We start from the raw sequence: 19,023 nt of genomic DNA, 5'->3' as shown, positions 1-19,023 counted from the left end.
GAAAGGAAAGGAATAAAATCAAAGAATGAAGATGGTATTTAAGACAGTGAATATTCTTGTTCAAGAGCTGTCACTGACTGGTAGCTTTAATACTTTTTCTTGCTGTTCTTCCAATACTGGAAGATGTTAAACCTTTTAAAATTACTCTTTCAAAGTTAATAGGGCTCTGGCCACTTCTGTAAACATCATTGCATTACTTAACTACATTTAATGCTACTAAAGATTGCTTGTTAAGAGGACGGTTTAAATGACTGTCATCTTCAGCATAGGCAAGAAGTTGCCCATCTGGTCAGCAAGACATAACTATATCAGTATTGCATTTGGTCATTCCTTGTCTTCTAACAAAGCATGTTAATTCTGGATCTTGCTGTCTTGAAGCAATGCTGAGCAGAGATAAGGAATATGAACCATGCAGGCATGACTGTATTAAAAAGCCACTTTAGCATACGAAATGGAACTGGTATATTTTAAATTGTATGGACAAAAAGTTGGTGAGAAAATATGCATTCCATATATTCATTTTAGCAGTGCTTTGTAACGCTTTATCTCCCATGGCCTTGTTGGAATAATGAAGCTTTTTCTTTTCCCCCACACTGTTTTAATCTGAAATTTCTCACAGCAAAGGGATAAAGTAGCGACTGAAGATAGCATTAAGAAAATTCTTCGATGAACAGAAGAATAATTGACAGATTTATTCAAGTAGCATGAAAATATGACAGCACAAAACAGTAGAGCTCCCAATGGGATATCTAATCAACTGCAAACTTGGCTGCATTCATTATTTTCTAAAGAGCTCCAATTCCTTTGTAGGATCTGATGCAAGCTGTCATGCAGCACAGAATTACAGTGAACTGTTGGCTTAAAGAACTCTGAAACAGAGAATTCCTCTTGTTAAAGGTATTTCTGAATTTAAAATTTGGTCCTCCACTATTGTAATTACCAGATCTCAGACACTAATTATGGTGTGACCTAGAAAGCAATCCTCCAAGAAAATGACAGGGTCCTGCATAAAGAATGATACTTGTGATTAAGTACATAACACTTTTGCCTCCTAAGTCAAGCTGTCACCAATACACCAAAGCAATCACATACAGCTATTTCTGTAAGAGATGAAACTGTGTTCTTGACCATTTCAGGTAATTAAACATCTTACAGCACTTTTCTTGCTGCCTTTGATGTTACTGGAACAGACTGTCAACTTTGCTCTACTGAAAGGTCAACAACCCTTTTGAACTACCTTGGTGCTCACGTCTGTGCTCTGTTCATACAGTATCTGGACACCAACTATTGTTTTATAGATTTATCTTCACAATGTCCCTTTCAAGTAAGGGAAGTATTATTCCTGTGAACAGAACACAGAGTGAATGCCAGTGATGAACAACCTGCTGTGCTCCACAGTAGGGTTAGGAAGTGAAGCTGCTCTGAAGTTTTTCCCTTATGTTTCCACCATCCACAGCCATATTCAGCAATACTAATGACAACTGCTTCAGCACACTATACATACCCAAGTCTTTAGTAGGAAATCACCACTGAAATTAGTTTGATGAATTGACCAGTAAAGCTTTGGGACCTTAAGAGAGGCTATAATTGAAGACAAAGCACATGATTTTCTTCTACAAACAAATAAGGGCATGAGGGCAAAAAATGACAAAAAAGTCACAAAGCAGAAGATAACTTCATTATGTATCAACTTGATTTCCATTACACAGAATGCTTGGTATACTCAGAGGTTTTTGCTTACATAAAAAAAAAAAAAAAAGCCACAATTTAGATCTGGATACCCTGAGAGGACAGAACTAAACAAACAACTGCTTTTTTGTCATTTTTCCGAACAGTAGGTTGAAATATTTGTGGTAAGTTTTCATCCGTATTATTATACCAGTGAATTAATTTTCACAGAGATGTTAATATCAATAATTGGGTACATCTACATAAAAGAAATTACTAAATCCCTTCTAATGCATATGGCATTGAAGTTGTGGAGCTGTTTGGACTACAAAGCCAGGCTTACTGACATTACTTGCTTGGGTAGTGTATTCAGCCCTGTGAGCCTCAAGGTCCCCTGGGTAACAGTAGCTGCACAACTACACATTGACAGACTGTTGCTCCTTATTGTAGGGAGCCAGAACACACCATCAGACCAGATGTGTTTCCACCCAGCTAGCCAAGGAGATAACCAAGGAGATAAACATGAGAATTGGAGTTGGCTCCCTCTTAATCTTGAAATACTCTTGCAATTAGCTGAAAGCTTAAACCCCTCCGATTTTCTGCTTGTAAAGAAAAAGCCAGAGGTAGCGCATTTTATGTAGTTTCTAAGTTTTTGAGTTCTTCTTATGTAGTAGTGTGCAAATAAAATGAGAGCATTAAGGAAGCGTGTAAAGCTAAGTCCATGCACACAAGTTCTACTTTTATTTACAGTTTAAACTGCAGAGGGCAGCACACAAAAAGAAACTGAGCCCTGAAGTCTGCAAGTCCGCCGCTGACCAGGCAGTTCTAGAGAGGACTTTGCATTCCCTGTGCTACCAAGATCAATACGCAGGCAATTGATTTCTCTCGGCTTTCAGATTCAATTTTGCTGATGGACCTTTTTCTATTATCTCCCCTTCGAAGAGACTTAAAAATGAACGAATAATTTTGACGTTAAAAAGTGAACAGAGCTTGGTCTTATATCTCCCAAACTGCTTGAATAGAAGGTAAAAGCAGTAAGTAAATTTCCTTTTTATGACCTGTCAGTCGAACCAGGTCACATTCCTATATTCTATCCTTCATCTAGTTATTTAGTAACATTTCATGACACGTTGAAAATATACTACTAAAGACCAGTAAGTAACTTCACTCTTTGGCATTTGCATCAGATGGTCAGCACAGCACAGCATCAACACACTCAAGTATAGAACAACAGTGTCATTGACAAAAAGACACATCTATAATGTTGTATTCAGCTTTGCCTGTGATATGCACAAGCAGACAGTCAATCAGAAGTGGGCATTTAAACTGTTAAGTTACATGTTTCTCACCATTAACCATGGCTCTGCATGGTCAAATCAATATTCTGCATTTGCCTGAAGCCTCTTTGGAACAATGGACTGAGATGACTGAGATGTCTGTTGTAAATTTGGCTTTGGCATTTTATTAGCTCTGAAGTTTCCTTTTGCTTTTCTTTTTTTCTTTTTGGACTACAGCTGTTATGGCTCCAAGTCCAGATTGACTTCGTCTCTCCATATCTTTATGAGAAGACATACTTTTTAATGTCATTTCAAAACAAACCTATCCCTAGAATTCCTGATTTTTTTTAAAACACGCTGAAAAATTAGTTTTTAGTTGACAAGTTTGAAAGTGTTACTCCAGTAACTCAACTAACATGGAGCACAATACTCTGATAACCAGCTTGACAGAAAACTTCCATATTCTAAAGAAAATTTAAATTTTCCACTACAGTAAAAAACCCTTCCAAAACCTCAAATCAACAGATGTGCATCATGGTGCAAGCCCAGACTATTTCTGGTATTTGACAAAACAGTCATGTTTTTTAATGTATTCAGATAATGAAATCCTCTTGCATATAAACTCAGCAGAAGAACTTGTATACTAAATATATATATAAAAATATATGGAATAAAAATTTAACCTGATGACTTTATCTGACTAGCACATGTGTACTTTCATGCTCAGTCTAAAACACCTCATGAAAATAAAGGCATCTATTGCTTGTACCAATTTTACAAAGTCTTTTTTTACAGCAACACTCACATCTTTCCTTAGTTGCTTTACTGCAGAAATAGAGAAATGTACATGTATGAAGGAATTACTTCACATATACATGGTTCAAACTAGTATAGAATAAAAAAATGTAACTTAATATTCATATGAGTAAGATTAAGTTATTACAATGCAATTTACTTATTCACTGAAAGTAAACATTTATATTAGGAAACAAATCCATGGTTCAGATGATATTAGAGAAAAAGAAGAGTGTTTTATTGAACTGCAGACATTAGAGGTAGAAACATAAGCCAGAACAACTTATGTACCACTTTATCAGTGCTATGAGAAGAAAAGGTAATGTTTTATGAGTTTATTGAAATAAGAAAAAAGGAGCTGACACATCATTGCTTGGAAGATTATTCAACAGCTTAATGTCACTAACTTTTAGTTGCAATTGCAAGCCTTTCATTTTTGTTGATGTTTTATACTCTTACAAGTTGAAATTACAGAAGGAAAAGCATTAATTTCCTGTTTCATGACAGTAGGTTACATACTGCAGCTTGAAATTAAATTCATCTTTTCATATCCATAACAAAGATAATCATCTATCCCTAACCAATCTATCCATTTAATGTCTATTGTTAGGTCATTTTTTTAGGTTTATTATTTCTTACATTCTTTTGACCTGTTGAATGATATCTGCTGAATAACATTTCCCATGAAATGTTAGTTTTACATTGAATCTCATTTTATTATATTCTTCCTGTGTTTCTAACTCTACATTAATCATAAATGGTTCCAGTGTAGTACCTACATCAATAAAGGAAATGCTGACTTTTCAAACTTCATCTGCCCTGTCTAGCATCATATAATGTAGCTGTAAATTTTTTTTTCTGATCATTTTCGTATCAAAACTCCAATCCTATAGAAATGGGAATTATTTCATTTCAGCAAAAAAAAATTTAAGATTTGAAGTGTTGGAGAAACTCCCTTTGACTTTTTTTTTGTTCTGGCAAAACTCATAAGGTAAGAGTTTCCAGTTCAGATGCTGTAAATGTCCATCTTTTACAATATTAATGAACTATACTCTTATATTCCGTATTTTGATTACTATTTCCTTTCAGTATCATCTGAACAATTTTTAAGACGTTAAAAGTAATAAAAAATTCTGAGATTATCAAGATGAAAGACTTAACTCATGCAATACTGACACAGTTGAGAATTCAGAGTTTTCAACTGAATTTGGAATTAATGCATTGTTTTCAGATGTCAGGTTCTCCTACACGTACAGAAAAGTCTCTCAACCTACTCTGCTGATTACCCTTTAAGAAGTCATGAGTTTTGCCTTCCACAGCCCATTCAGTGAACACAAGGAACACAAAAAATAAACTGCATAAGCAAGTTTAAAAAAAAAGGATTCAGGAACAGTCAGCAAAGCACACTTTTTAAAATTTCATTGGTTTGCTAAAATTGAAAAAATGTACCTGTGATCCTGTTCATCAGCAATTCCATTTGAATGATTTTTTCACATTACAGTAGTTGAAAATATAATTTATTAGAAAAGTGAGGCCATTCTTGCAATATCACTGTAATTTTCCTCTTTTTAACTTGAAACTGCTGTTATTCTTTGGCAGTTATTGTTATTCTATGGCAGTTACATTTGTTATTCTTTGGAAAGGCTGGTAAATTACCTCACTGTGTATAATGCAGCCATGGCAATCAAAAAAGTGCTCAAAACAAATGCCACTACCTTTTAAATGATATTAGATTTGTCATCACAATAAATAATAAGTCCCATTTAATCATACTGAGTAATTAGCAGTTTCTATAGAAGCGCCAATTTCCACTTTGAAAAATGTGTCAGTTCTGCAAGAATTTAATTTTACAGAAACACAGATTAGTATTTTCTAGTTAATGATAATTATGTTCCTGAAATGACCACAGAACCACAAGGGAAATGTGCTTAGTAAAGGTGTTTCACACTGTTGAAATAACTACATATGTGGAATTCAATTATCTGCTTAACGAATTTTATATTAGTAAAATTAATTCTGTGAAGAAACATGTAATACAGTAATACAGAAGCAAATAATAATCCAGTATTGATTACATGAATGCCTTTGTCTTCCTAAAATAAGAAAGTACTGAGACAGCACAAAGGTAAATTAGAAAGGTTGAGCAAATGTGTCTTTCAGTAAATGAAGTTTTCTGTTAATGGTAATTTTGCATGCATTAAGCATAGCTTTATCAGACATGCTTGTGAAAAACTCCACAATTGCTATAATTATTCAGAAAGCAGAAATAAAGGCTTCTAATTACACATTAGTGTACACTGAGTAATCACAGAGTAATTGAGGCTGGAAAGGACCTCCAGAGGTCATCTAGTTCAACCTCCTACTAAAAGCGGGTCTAATCAGGTCAGGTTGCTCAGGGTTGTGTCCAGGTGAGTCTTGAACACCTCCAGAAATGGAGATTCCACAGCCACTCTAGGCAACCTTGACCAGTACTTGACCAAAATCTCCTTCTGTGTACGTTTATTTTAATGCATTAATTAACCATCATATGTGCTATAAATGCTACTCAAAATGAGTGCTGGTGACGCATGCCAATTAGAAAAGCAGTTTCCATTAATTCACAGTTCTGCTTATTTGCACAGATTTCTTGGAAATAGCAGATCTAAATTCAGCAAATAAGCTAAACTTTCATTTTCAACACAGTGATCAGGAAAGACCAAAGACTGCTGCAAAGTCATATTTGAAAAAAGACCTTAAAAATTAATCTAAGCATTTATAAGCAGTAGTAAATAATAAAAAGATGACCTCTCACCAAAGTTCTTACTGTGTTACCCATTCCACTTATGTGTCTTACCGGTCTTTCATGTTCAAGGATTGATGATTTTCCTGGCTCATATTCAAAAATACTTCTTGGTTCGGAGCGGAACTTGCGAGTATCTACCTTTCTGTCTGGGGGATCCCAGTCATTTCTAAATAAAAAATAGGAGCAATTGAGTCAATTTGCTGTCACTGCCATCTGCTTTACATCTCTGTGCAAGAGAAACATGCAAACCCAAACAAATACAGCATGGTTTCTCTTTTCAGATTTCAGCTGTGAAATGTCTGGCCTAGCATTCAAATGTTTTGACCATTGTATCATCTTAACACATCTACAGCAGGTAGACTCAGTACAGCAGAGTACTGAGAAAAATACTAGAGATGTCATAGAATCATATCATAGAATCACAGAATGGTTTGGGTTGGAAGGGACCTTAAAGCTCATCTAGTTCCAACCCCTCTGCCATGGACAGGGACACCTTCTACTAGATCTGTTGCTCAAAGTGCCGTCCAACCTGGCCTTGAACACTTCCAGGGACGGGGCAGCCACATCTTCTCTGGGCAACCTGTTCTAATATCTTACCTGTTCCAATATCTCAGTGAAGAATTTCTTCCTTGTATCTAATTTAAATCTCCCCTCTTTCAGCTTAAAGCGATTCCAGCCTATGGCTATGTCCAGCCTATGTGATCACTCATACTTTTGTTATAACCAGTAGACCAGTTTAAAAACTTCCCTGACATACTGTGTCAAAATACCATGAGATTCCTTCTCAAACTGCAAATTTACTATACTTGTTTTATGCACTATACTAATATAGGCAAGAAGTAAATATTTTTGTCATCACACAATATGATAATAAGTTCATGTTGAAAAAGTTACAAAATTTTCTGAGACAAAAATTGAGGAATTATTTTAAAAGACAGTTTGAAAACCTAATGGATGCTCTTTATTCTGATCTGAGATTTAAATAGTAGCAGTGGAACTGCTCCTTAATATCCTTGTAAGCAGTATACTGCTTCCTTGGAAATTCAAACAGATAAACCAGAACGAGAATTTGGCAGTTCACTCTGGGACAGAAATTTATCCATTTTTTCTACAGCTATAAATTTGCTATAATTTTAATAATGCTATGCCAAGAATAAAAAGTAACCCCCACTACTGTATTTTTTCAATCATTTACCATGCTGTTATTCATAACTACTTTACAGCATAGCTATTCATACTATTTTATTCAGTTATTTAGTTACTATTACAATGAGAGCTACCTTTTCATGGAAGCTTTTGTAGTTGCCACCTACATTGCATTTGGAAAACTGCAGCTCACGCATCTTTTTATTTAGCTCTGTGTGAAATGACCTACTACTAACTCAAAGAATGGGGGAAGGGAAAAGGGAAATTCTAACAGCTATTCTCTGTATTTACAATAAGAAAGAGCATACCCAGATGAAATTCTATCAGTTCAGTCTTTCTGATGTGACTTGGTTTGATGTGACCTGGCATAATAAGGCACATATCACGTGCCTTAAAGCAATCTATGGGGTACCTTTTGTTTACAGTACATTTGTGAGTGCAATCTCTGGGACACAGACACCTCTATAAAATGCCCTGCATTTCAAGGGAAGTGGTTCTACATGGCTCTATTGTTTATTTTCACTGAGGAAAAAATAGTTTCAGGAGAGAAAAGGTTGCATGTTTTGAGAACGAACAGGAAAATGGAAATGCTCTGATAAAGTTGCATTCTACTGCAAGTCACTGAAGTAAAAAAGATGCTACTGAAATTCTGATTCACTGAGTTCACCTAATTTGCAGTTCAGCCTGTAATCCCTTATGGACTATATTTTTGAGCCCAACTGTTAATGCAAACCATATCTTGCCTCCCAGCTACAAAACTGAGATACATGTGGACCTAAGCCTCTTATGTGAGATTTTAAATACTCAGGCTTTATAGGCAATTAAAAAAGAATCTCCCAATGGCAGGAAAAGATTGACAAGCTAGAGCTGTCAGCAGCAGGCAAAGCATAACTAACGTGTTTGGCATCCCCTGGGCTGGAGAATGTAGATTTTGACTGCCTGTCTTACCATGCATGAGATTAAAAGGAGAGCCTAAACAACCAAATTCAGTGCTGAAGCAGTTATTTTCAAGCTTGACAAAAGAAACTGCAACAGGCCTCAGTTTCTGTGACCAAGGCATTTGGCCTAGCACAGGATGATGACTCACATAACTTCAGAGGCCAAAGCTAAGCAGATCCATATTCTGGTGCCTTGCTAACAAAATCTACACTTCCGTATGACTTGCTAACAAAATACAAATCTCACAGCGTTTGGGAAGCAGCCCAACTCTAACCCCTAGGATTTCCTCTTGATAACTTGCCCTCAGCAACAGGAGTAGCCAAAAATCAGTAATTGTCAAGGAATCTTATTTTCTCCCGTATGTGTATCTGCTGCATTGCCACTACTTAGAATTCATAGTCTAAACACTTAGTACGGAATTTTCTCATACTATTTTGTTCAGACTGCAAATTACTTGAAACTGCTTAATTAAATTTCTTCATATAAAAATACTTACAATGTACAAGCTAAAAAAAATGGGCAAATTATGTTTTGTTGCTTCAATGGAACCAAAAAAAGATGCGTTTGTAGCCACTAATGGGAAAAAACCCCACCATATATTAAATATATACACACATATACATGAATGTATAACAACATAGTATTATATTAACATGTTATATTCATGAATGTAAATGCTAAAGATTTTTGCTTGCGCTAGTAGGTGCAGTTATACTGAAAGTCTATAGAGTTTGTGTGCATTTGGTTTTATCAGAAGGATAAGCATTTATTTCCTGAATTATTATTAACCTTTTCCAGACTGGACTCTAACCACTGGGACCTGGTTTTGTGCAGCAAGTTGGAAGCTGGAAAACCATGAGAAATCTGAAATGCCCCTTTAATCTGTAAACACCTTCTTGGTCTACCAAAATGGAGATGGAAGTAGAAAAACCGGGGATATAAAGCACTTCTGAGATCTGAGGAAAGTGGGTTGACTGATGCACTCTTGCGGTTTTGTTCTTACTTGAATTTCAGTTTCCAGCATCCCTTCTCTTTTCCACTGGAAACCATAAATAGCTTTTGCTACTCAGAGACTAACTATTCAAGATAGCTGCTAGAGCATGGATTGTTCTGAAATACAATAAACAGGACAATCCTGGTAATAAAAATGAAAATCTTAAATGCTCATGCTGGTATTACTTGTAAGAATAAGCACTTCTTTAGCATGTTGAAGAAATAGCAGCACTATGTCTTGAAGATTAGTGATGAAGATTAGTGATGAAGATTACCCCTCTTATTGGACTGTTCCTTGAATAAAGCCCTTGAAGTCTTATTGTTCTACACCTTCTATTCTATCCTTTGTGATACCCTGTAACTGGATGACTGTACATACCAAGAACACTTTTTGAAAATATGCAACTCACTTTTCTGATGTAGACCTTTCCCTCAGACGATGTGGTGGTACTGGAGGTGGCACATGTGGCGGCGGTAAAGGGGATGAGATCTTAAAAGCATCGGAGCTACTGTCGGAAGCGCTTTTAGACAATGGTCTGTATGTCTGTGTCTTTGCAGCTGGGTGTGCCTGAGCAGAGAAGGATGGACTGTAGGAACCTAATATAAAACAAAACCAGAAACAGTCAAAGCATCAAAATGAGCTTTAATAAAACACAACATGGAATGTTACAAGAACCCACTGTTACTCAATAAAGGAGCAAGGTTACAAAAGTGTGTAAATGCATTTTTGAAAGTACACTGCTGTATACTATGAAGCTCATTAGATTATTTTTATTATATTTCTATATAAATCTACAAATACATAGATAAAGTGCAGTATACTTAAAACAAATTAATGATTAATTTAGACATTAATTAATAAGTCATTAACAGCTGTGATGGATATATCCATCACAGCTGTTAATGACAGCCTGTAATTACTCCTCAGGCTCATCCTGCCTCTCAGTTCTATGTTCAGAATGAAGAGGCAGGAAATGCACATTTTTTCCCATTGTTTTAATAATTACTGTTAGTCTGAGACAATTAGGCAATAGTGTAACTTTAAGAGGATCACAAGAATCCAAACAGATCTCAAAAAACTGACCCACAACAAAAGCTCTCAACAAAACAGAAAAAGGCAGTTTGAGAGCACACTGAATGCAACGAACACTGAAATGAAGAATTTTAATGGTCTTTTTGCATGAGGCACTTGGGGGTTTTGCACATATAGTCCACTCACACTTTCATTTTTGTTTTTGTAAATAATTTTACCACATGGTTATAATCTTCTGAAAGACACAACAATTATATATCTTAGATGAATGTCTTTCTTGCAGCCTAATAACGTCAACAGCTGTGCCAATAGCAAAAATGAAAAGATCATAAACCAGAATCATCTTTATTAGACACTCTTACTGCATATCTTAAAAGTTGCTTTTAGTACAACCTTTTTGTCTTCCCATGTTAGTAATTAGCATTTGCACTTTAACAACAGTAGTTCCCTTTCCATTTCGATGAGGAAAGGCTGCGTTACTCACAATCACTAGTGAAAATAAATGCAATGTAATCAAGAAACTACAGTATTACACTGCACTCCATTTGCAGTAAGAAGCACACAGCTGCAATTCATTTCTGTGGTAAGAATGAAACCAAAATTAAACTGTTTCATTTGGGAAAAAAGGCATGAAAAAACACCAACTGAGATCAAACAAGACGATGAAAGGTGTTTATGTAAGCATTATAAAAGCAAGCATGAATAGTTAACTACCCCTGTTACTTGCTGACATTAACAAAAGACTCATTTTGAAGTGAGGGAATAATTCCTACCAGTACTGTATGCATATGAAGTATTATACATGTCTGTGTCGTCATCTACAAAAAGAAATACACGTTACAATAGTACAATACAAGCCAGTCTATCACAGCAATGCAGATTTGTTCTTGCAAATACGAACAGCAGCTTGGTAGGCAATCACGCTCTGTATTTCTTTTCCTCATCCCACAGGTGTTTTCGGAAGACCTTGTCCCATTATACTTACCATGGGCTAATTTTACCATATTACTAGTAAAAGGATGTCTTCTGGTCATGTCACCTATATTGTGTACTTACCAGTTAGCACTGAATTGCAAATTACAGCTTTCTGTCAGTTCTTCTCACTTCCTCAAGCTCAGTTTCTTCCTTTAGTCAGCTCTCCTCTACTAGAGACTATCACAAAAAGCAACCTCAAATATCTACTGTGACTTGTTCAAAACAGATCTTGTAAACCAAAATTTTCCTGCTTGCATTTTATATTCAGCTGTTCTAACATAACAGCTTTCCAAAAGAAAGCTGGTATGGTAGGAGATTTACAGCAGCCAATTTCTCATCCTTCAAACCGGAGATGGGGATCACTTCACTGAGCTCTCAGTGACTTGGAACCATACTGGTATCCTAATCACTTTCATTTTTGTTTCGTTTTAGTAATAAACGCATTAGAAATCTTCAGCCTTTGGCAGAGGAAAATAACTCTCTCTGCAGTAATCTCAAATTAACCCATTTGCTTTGATTCATGATCTGACACTTGGTGAACACTTGTATTTTCACATAGGAGACAATCAAAATGCAGAAAAGTGCATTTTTTAATGCTACTGAGAACTACCCAGCCATGACAAAAGCATACTTACCAGGCTTATGAACCATATGGATTTGCTTGAACATTGTCTTGTACCAATCCTTTGGCCTGTCAACCGTCTAAATAAAACATAATTTTTAACAATTAAAAACAACAACAACAAAACCTCCACCCAACAAAAACCCTGTGTATACAGATCAGGTCAGACATTTAAAGTTATTCTGGACACAAAGTCTGTTATGGTTTGTTCCCTTTTTATTACAATCATTTTAATACCATCTATTTCAAATGGTGTATTTATGCTTTTCATCTAGGAATTCCTACAACAAGTCCTGGAAGACACTGAAGACTGAGACAGTTTTGGAGTCTAATCTTGGAGGGTACAGTGGTTAGGAACATAGGAATTAGTGCCAGATCAAGAGTTTATCTTCTTAGTGCCCTATATTTGACCACGACAAATGTTAGATACTTTACAGTAAAATGCAAACACCTCAGCAATTACGAGAGTGTAAGAAAAGCTTCTTTTGAACTCCTGGCAATTTCCAACATAGATTGTCTTCAAAATGTAAAAACCTTTTGAATACTACCAAGAAAAGAATTAAGACAACACTATATTTAAGAGCTAGTATTTGGATTGTAAACGAACGGTATTTTCTTTCATTAGTTTTAAATTCCCTTTCCAAGCAAATTAATTTTAGATTATTTTTCTATTTTGAGAAAACTGAATACAACAGACCTTCCAATAACCACTCATTAAATTGTATTTACTCCTACTTTTGTAAACTAAGCAATCCCAAAGTTCCTAGAGTCTACTCATTATCAAGCTTGTGCTTCTTTTTATTTCTTACTCTTCTGCATTTTCTCTTTTGTTGCCATTTTCTTCAAGATAGGATGATAATATTCCAGAAAAGGAGATAACACAAAGGCAAACATGCTTTCAGGATTATTCTTCTTAGGTCCTAAAAAGTTTGCTCCTTCCAGTGTAGTCAGAAAAGCAAGTTTTAATGCAGATGTACAAAATTATCTTCAAGTCTCATGGTGCACAAGGATAATTCAAAGGACCTGTCTTAATGTGCATTATCTTGCATTAGCTAGTACTAAATCTGCATACGCTCTGCCCACTCCTCTTTACCACGAAAAGTGAAAATCCACTAATTCAGCTCTACAGATCTGAGTGTGTTCTCCTGGTACCATGGCATCTTTAGTAAATCACACTTTTGTGATTTAACATTGTTTTCCTAAAGGTATGAAACATCTGTACTTGTGAAACACTGGTGAGAATAATTTAGCTGGATTTGAAACAAGTATGCTGGTTTGGTGCTCTAATACATATTCAAAAGTTTACAAGGAGGTCCAGAAGTTCTCAAGGAATTCATGTTGATGTGCATAACCTCTGTGGTGGTACTAATTTCCCACAGCAGTAGAAACCTGCAATGGTCCCATGATACTGCAACTGCCTTTCTAATTGTATTGGGCCAAGAAGGGTCTTCCAACAGAGCTCGAATCAGTGATAGGTGAATAAATTGTAAATTGCTATGACCCTATCTTTGTCAAGGGACAAAGGTGCACAGATACCACTTTGCCAGATCCTCCTTATCAGTCTGGTCCTCCATAAATCTACAGGAGGCTTCCACTTAGAGATCAGGTATGGATAAGCTCCCAAGTAACCAGAGAAGGCAGCCTCCCAACATGTTTCTGGACATTTGAATGTTTTTCTCTCATCATCTCCCTCCTCGCCTTGGGGTTTAAAGCCTCAGCCACTAACTTGCCTTTACATTATAAGCCAGATAGGATTAGTTAAGGAATAAATTAATTTAAAAATGCATTTACTCAATTTATATTCACTAATCCTACGTACCAATCTTTTTTTGAGGAATTAGCAGTAATCACAATGTACCAGGCCATTCAGATGCCATCCTGCTTTGCATACATTGTAGTTGTTTCAATTAAATGTTGGAATATGGTATCATCATATGTGAATGAACGATCAGCCAAATAGCATGTAGAGAAGACAGAAGTAGTACCTGCAGTTGGTACTTAGGAAAGTCCATAATCATTACAGTATTCCTATAATCCATCAGAAATTCTGCAACTAAAGCAGGCATTTAAGACTTTCAGTGAAACTTCTGTGTTTGCAGTCATACTGCTTTCCATGAATATGTTTTTTCCTTTCCTAGGAACCTGTCATAGTGGTGAAGTCTGGTGGTGCCATTTGACTGGATGTTTTTATGAGTGAACAGTATTTTGTCCTCTCTTTTCCACAGACTTCATTTTTAATGCCTTGGAATTTCAACATCTTTGGGGCAGGGCTTGGCATGGTGGCAGAACTTAACAATGATCTGCATTTTCAGGCTTCAGAATTGCACTTCCCAGAGCTGGGAGGAGCTGAAATGGTATGGAGGGAACATGCCAACATGAGATCAAGGTTTTGAAAGATGGGAAAGCTTTATAGGAATCCTTCCCCTTTGAGCAGCTTTGGACAGAGAGAGTTTGCAGGAATAGAAAGAGAACATCACTCTGATTTCCTTGGCTAAACAGCTGTCACAAACCATGTTCTGAGAGTAAAGACAGACTCGGAGGAGATAATCGCAGCTTGAAAATCTCCCTACTCCTGAAAGCCCTCCAAATCTGGAATACAGATACTCCCAGGTTCTGATTTACATGCTTACCTTTGAATAGCATAGTGTTTTGGAGCACAGTGTGTATGTTACCTATCACCCGTGAACCTGCATTTACTGATTTTTTGATAGACTGTCAAGATTTTCATAAAGATGGAAGAATAAGAAACTTTTAAACCTTGCATGCAGCAATAAAATTAACTAATCTGAAAACTTCTCTCTCGCTCTCCAGATGGAGTGAAGCTGCATTTTATGGGAGAAGATTCCTACTTGGATTGCTCACTGACCTTGGAGAAAGAGCAAGTGATACATCCTACCTTCTACTGTTCGTGGGAAATGCAGTTATAACGTTTTTGCATGATTTTGCATAGTGTTGCACTTCTGAGAGGTGTAAAGATGTTCTTGCATGACTGGGGTATACAGGGCTCAAATATATTCATCCACATTTAAAATGTGATCTCAAATAAGTAAGTTGAAAACAATCTCACTTCCAGCTAAGTAAGTCCTGAGAACACAAAGTGGCACGAGACACACTCACACACATGTGCTAGCATAATCCTTTAGCTCATACCTCATTGTGCGATTCATTTCTACAATACTAAGTTTACAAGCTCTAAGATAGTTTGAAATGGAAACATAACAAAAACCAGAGCAAATCCAGCTGAAGAATGTCCTAATTCAAATTAAGTTATGCTTTTAGGAGAAAATCTATGAGAGACTCAGACCACACAATCAGAAAGTTAAATATAGGTTGGCGCTTTGCCAACTCTGTTAAGGATACTTGAGGGGGATTTCTGTTACAATCTTATATAACTGATATACACCCTCGTAGATCAATCTGCTATTAAAAAAGAACAAAAATAATTATCTTATATAAAGCATAGGGACTATTTACTTAAAAAGGGGGTAGGAAGCTAGAGCACTGTTGCAAAGGATTTTTATTTTTAAAGATTCTGATTGCATTACTTCTACTACCAAAAATAAAGCAAGAAATGCCACAGTTTCCCCCCATTCTTATAAAAATTGTTCCCATCTTACCACTTATTCTGATTTTTTTCCTATTGCTTTTCTCCATCAATTCCTGATTTCCCCCCCAACTTTTCAATCCATTGAAGTAGTTCTTGGCAATGCGACACAACCCCCTATGTCAGTATTGGCAGAGAGGGTGCATCCAACAGCTGCTACATCCTTGCACCTCAAAAAGACTTCACCTGCAAGGGCTCTGCCGCTTTCATCGTGGCTCCCACTCTTCTTACGCTTTCTCCGTCTAGCACAGCACTTCTCTGGCTGGGAAGGGCAGTAAGCACTCCTCCCCAGACCTAGTGCAGCTGCCACTGTGCTCTCTGGATCAGCCAGAAGAGGCTGCCCTGACAGCAGAGTGGAAAGAATGCTTCAGCATAGTGAAAACAAAACTTCTCAGTTCGACATCCTGGGACTGCTCGAGCAGTAACTAGTGCCAGATGATCCAAACTGGGCTAGGCACAATGAAGAGGCTTCCATGCTGTTCGATTAAATGGCACAGTGATTATATATTGCACTTCCACCAAAATGCTAGTCACTTAGATTATTATCAGAACAAAACTATTAATTTCTACACTACCCTGATGACACAAGAACCATTGCTCCCCAAAATGCAGAAGCATGAGATTTTTATACACACACACATGTATATATGTATACTTGCATGCATATATACAGCATGTCTAAAGTTTATTTTAGAGATAATGAAACAACGCAATTACTGCCTATCTCCAAAAGGCAAGAATTAAAAGAGAAGCAAGAGAGAGACACAAATTTTTGGCTACTTCTAATTAAAACTAGAAACAGGAGGTCGCCCAATTACGCTTCCATCAGCATTCTCCTTTTCCGTCAGCACACAATATTATATTCATGAGCTCGCTGGTTACGCGCACTGTATTCCACATTATATAAGACTAGAAGAATGCATTACTAACAATCAGTTCATTGTATGAGTTCATACACAGATTCCCAGAATTTCCTACCGTTCTAATTGCTGTAGGGATTCCAGATTCATCCACCGGGCCAATCCCGGCATAATGTGGAGCTTTAATGACTGTAATTTTTTTTTCTTCTTCTGAGGACCTACAGATTGGTATTGTACTGGTGGTGGTGGTACTGCCAACAGTCTCAACATGCTGTGAGTATGTCTCTGTGGACTCTGTGAAGACAACATGACAGAATATTGTATAACTTTACAATAATCATACTTGGCAGTTGGATCACGCTTCCCCATTTCATTGTGCTGTACAAAGACTGACAACAATCTCACCCACATACATATACAATGCTTAAAAAAAAATTCATCTTAGCTGAGGCTTTGCCCTACTTAATGTTACATTATAAACTTATTTAAGGACCAGACAAGCTATTAAACTCAGATCATCTTAGATAAGAGGCACTTTTTCACAGCATCTTACTCACGCAGAAAAAGAAAGAAAAAACCCTCCAAAAATCCAGCAAAGTCTACTGAGAAAGTGGCAGCTGCCTTCTTATAAATCAAACTCTTGCACCTCTCCTATGCTTGAAATTAGTGATATAATTTCAAAACTTCTCCCCCTGCCAAGTCTAGCAAACTCTAGAAAATTGCTGTTCTGTAAGCACAGCAATAGATTCCAAACAGCCCTCCACAAAAATTTGTGATATATGTTTAGAAGTGTTAAGTTTTGATGCATGAATATTTTAAAAAATAATTCAGACATACAATTTTCATCTCTTACAGTTACATTGGTATGCTTAAGAGCCTCCACATAATGGGTGATAGTAACTTGGCACCTGGGCAGCAATCTGATGATCCCCCTACAGCACTTAGGGTGATCCATGCAGGCTGCTACTGGTTTGTGATGACTTGCAATATTTCTACCCCCTGCCCTCTTCCTATATAGTTACTGAAGTTCACATGTCACTATTACCATTTCCCTCTAAAATTCAGAGTAGTTTATTTAACAAAAACCATCTCACTGCTGGGATGTGTCATGTGGAAGTTTGTACTGCTGCAGATAATGTACTTCTTTCCTATATGCAGGAAAAGAGCCCTACTCCTTTAGGCAGCATGTTTCAGTAAATTAGTGGGCTGCTATAACAAAGCTTCTTTTTGTGCTAGAGCAGGTACAGTGCTTGTGAGACATTTCCACTGCAGGATAAATGAACGCAGGGAATAAAAATAAATTCTAACACTACTGGTGAAGATTACAATTGCCTTTCACATTGACATGCGTTGATTCTTCTGAAGCAAAATACTTGAACGTAATATAAATCAGCAAAAGGAGCTCTACTGACTGAAAGCTCTAATTTGAATTTGAATATTTTTGCTCACTCCTACTGCAGAGAACTGGATTTGGCATGGCTGTTTCAGCTGTTGACTCAAGTTTGAAATCCTGTAAATAATCCAGTGCTACACATATATGGCGAGGGGCAACTCTGCTTGGCAAACAGCTGAATATTTGGGCCTTTTTTCCAAAATGCATGATGTTAAATTTAGAAAATATTTTGGATATGATCCTTCATTCTTATGAAGGCCTTGAACTAAGTCCGTCAGTGGGACTTTTACACGAGCAAGGAGAATTACATCAGGCTGTTACTGTGGAGCACAGAACTTCAGCATCATACATGAGTAAAAGTTATGGGAAAGCACTTTACTTATTTCTAAACATCTACAGAATTAGTAGGTCTTCAGATCAGCAAACTATAAGCAATCAAAGAACCTAAAATTCTGGGATGTGGAGAAACCCAAGTGTTCAGTTTTTGTACTTATTGCTATGATAGGGATAGCAGCATTTTTGAAGGCTTAAGTCTCAGAGTGAGACTGTCACCTAATTTCCCCACAAACAAACAAACAAACAAAAGCTCTGGGATCACATTCAAATTATTTGCTCGTACAGTCTGACCTGAATATGCAAAACACTGGTAGAAAAAAGCAGCAAGCAAATGATTGTTCTGGCAAACCGGGTTATACCAGCAAAGAACCCTTCTAAGGCTGATCATGCATCTTTAAAAAAACTCAACCAATGCCCTATAAAAATACATAAAGTAATTATAGATTGATGTAACTTTAGGTGTTTAAAAGCTCAGAGCCCCTCCTGTTGTTGGCACCATTGCTACTGAAGATTATGGAAGTTGTGAGGAAAATCAATGTACAAAGTTGGCCCTCGATTTCTTAAAGGAGGCAAAATCTGAAGGGGCTGCACAGGCTGAGC

At 36.7% G+C, this 19,023-nt stretch overlaps 1 protein-coding gene across 1 annotated transcript in view; it reads right to left on the bottom strand.

The window, feature by feature from the left end:
- SORBS2 (sorbin and SH3 domain containing 2) overlaps nt 1-19,023 on the bottom strand; it is a gene marked incomplete at both ends in the record, with an annotated part of 66,961 nt that overhangs the window by 32,503 nt on the left and 15,435 nt on the right. The window contains 5 exons of the mRNA XM_080632115.1: nt 6,574-6,688; nt 10,011-10,197; nt 11,407-11,451; nt 12,244-12,310; nt 16,813-16,988. Of these exons, the coding sequence (XP_080488241.1) occupies nt 6,574-6,688; nt 10,011-10,197; nt 11,407-11,451; nt 12,244-12,310; nt 16,813-16,988 (590 nt within the window). The remainder of the gene's footprint in view (nt 1-6,573; nt 6,689-10,010; nt 10,198-11,406; nt 11,452-12,243; nt 12,311-16,812; nt 16,989-19,023) is intronic.

Source organism: Psittacula echo, assembly GCF_963264785.1.
Source record: "Psittacula echo genome assembly, chromosome: 1".
Lineage (NCBI taxonomy): Eukaryota > Metazoa > Chordata > Aves > Psittaciformes > Psittacidae > Psittacula > Psittacula echo.
This window is presented reverse-complemented; position numbering and strand designations above follow the sequence as displayed.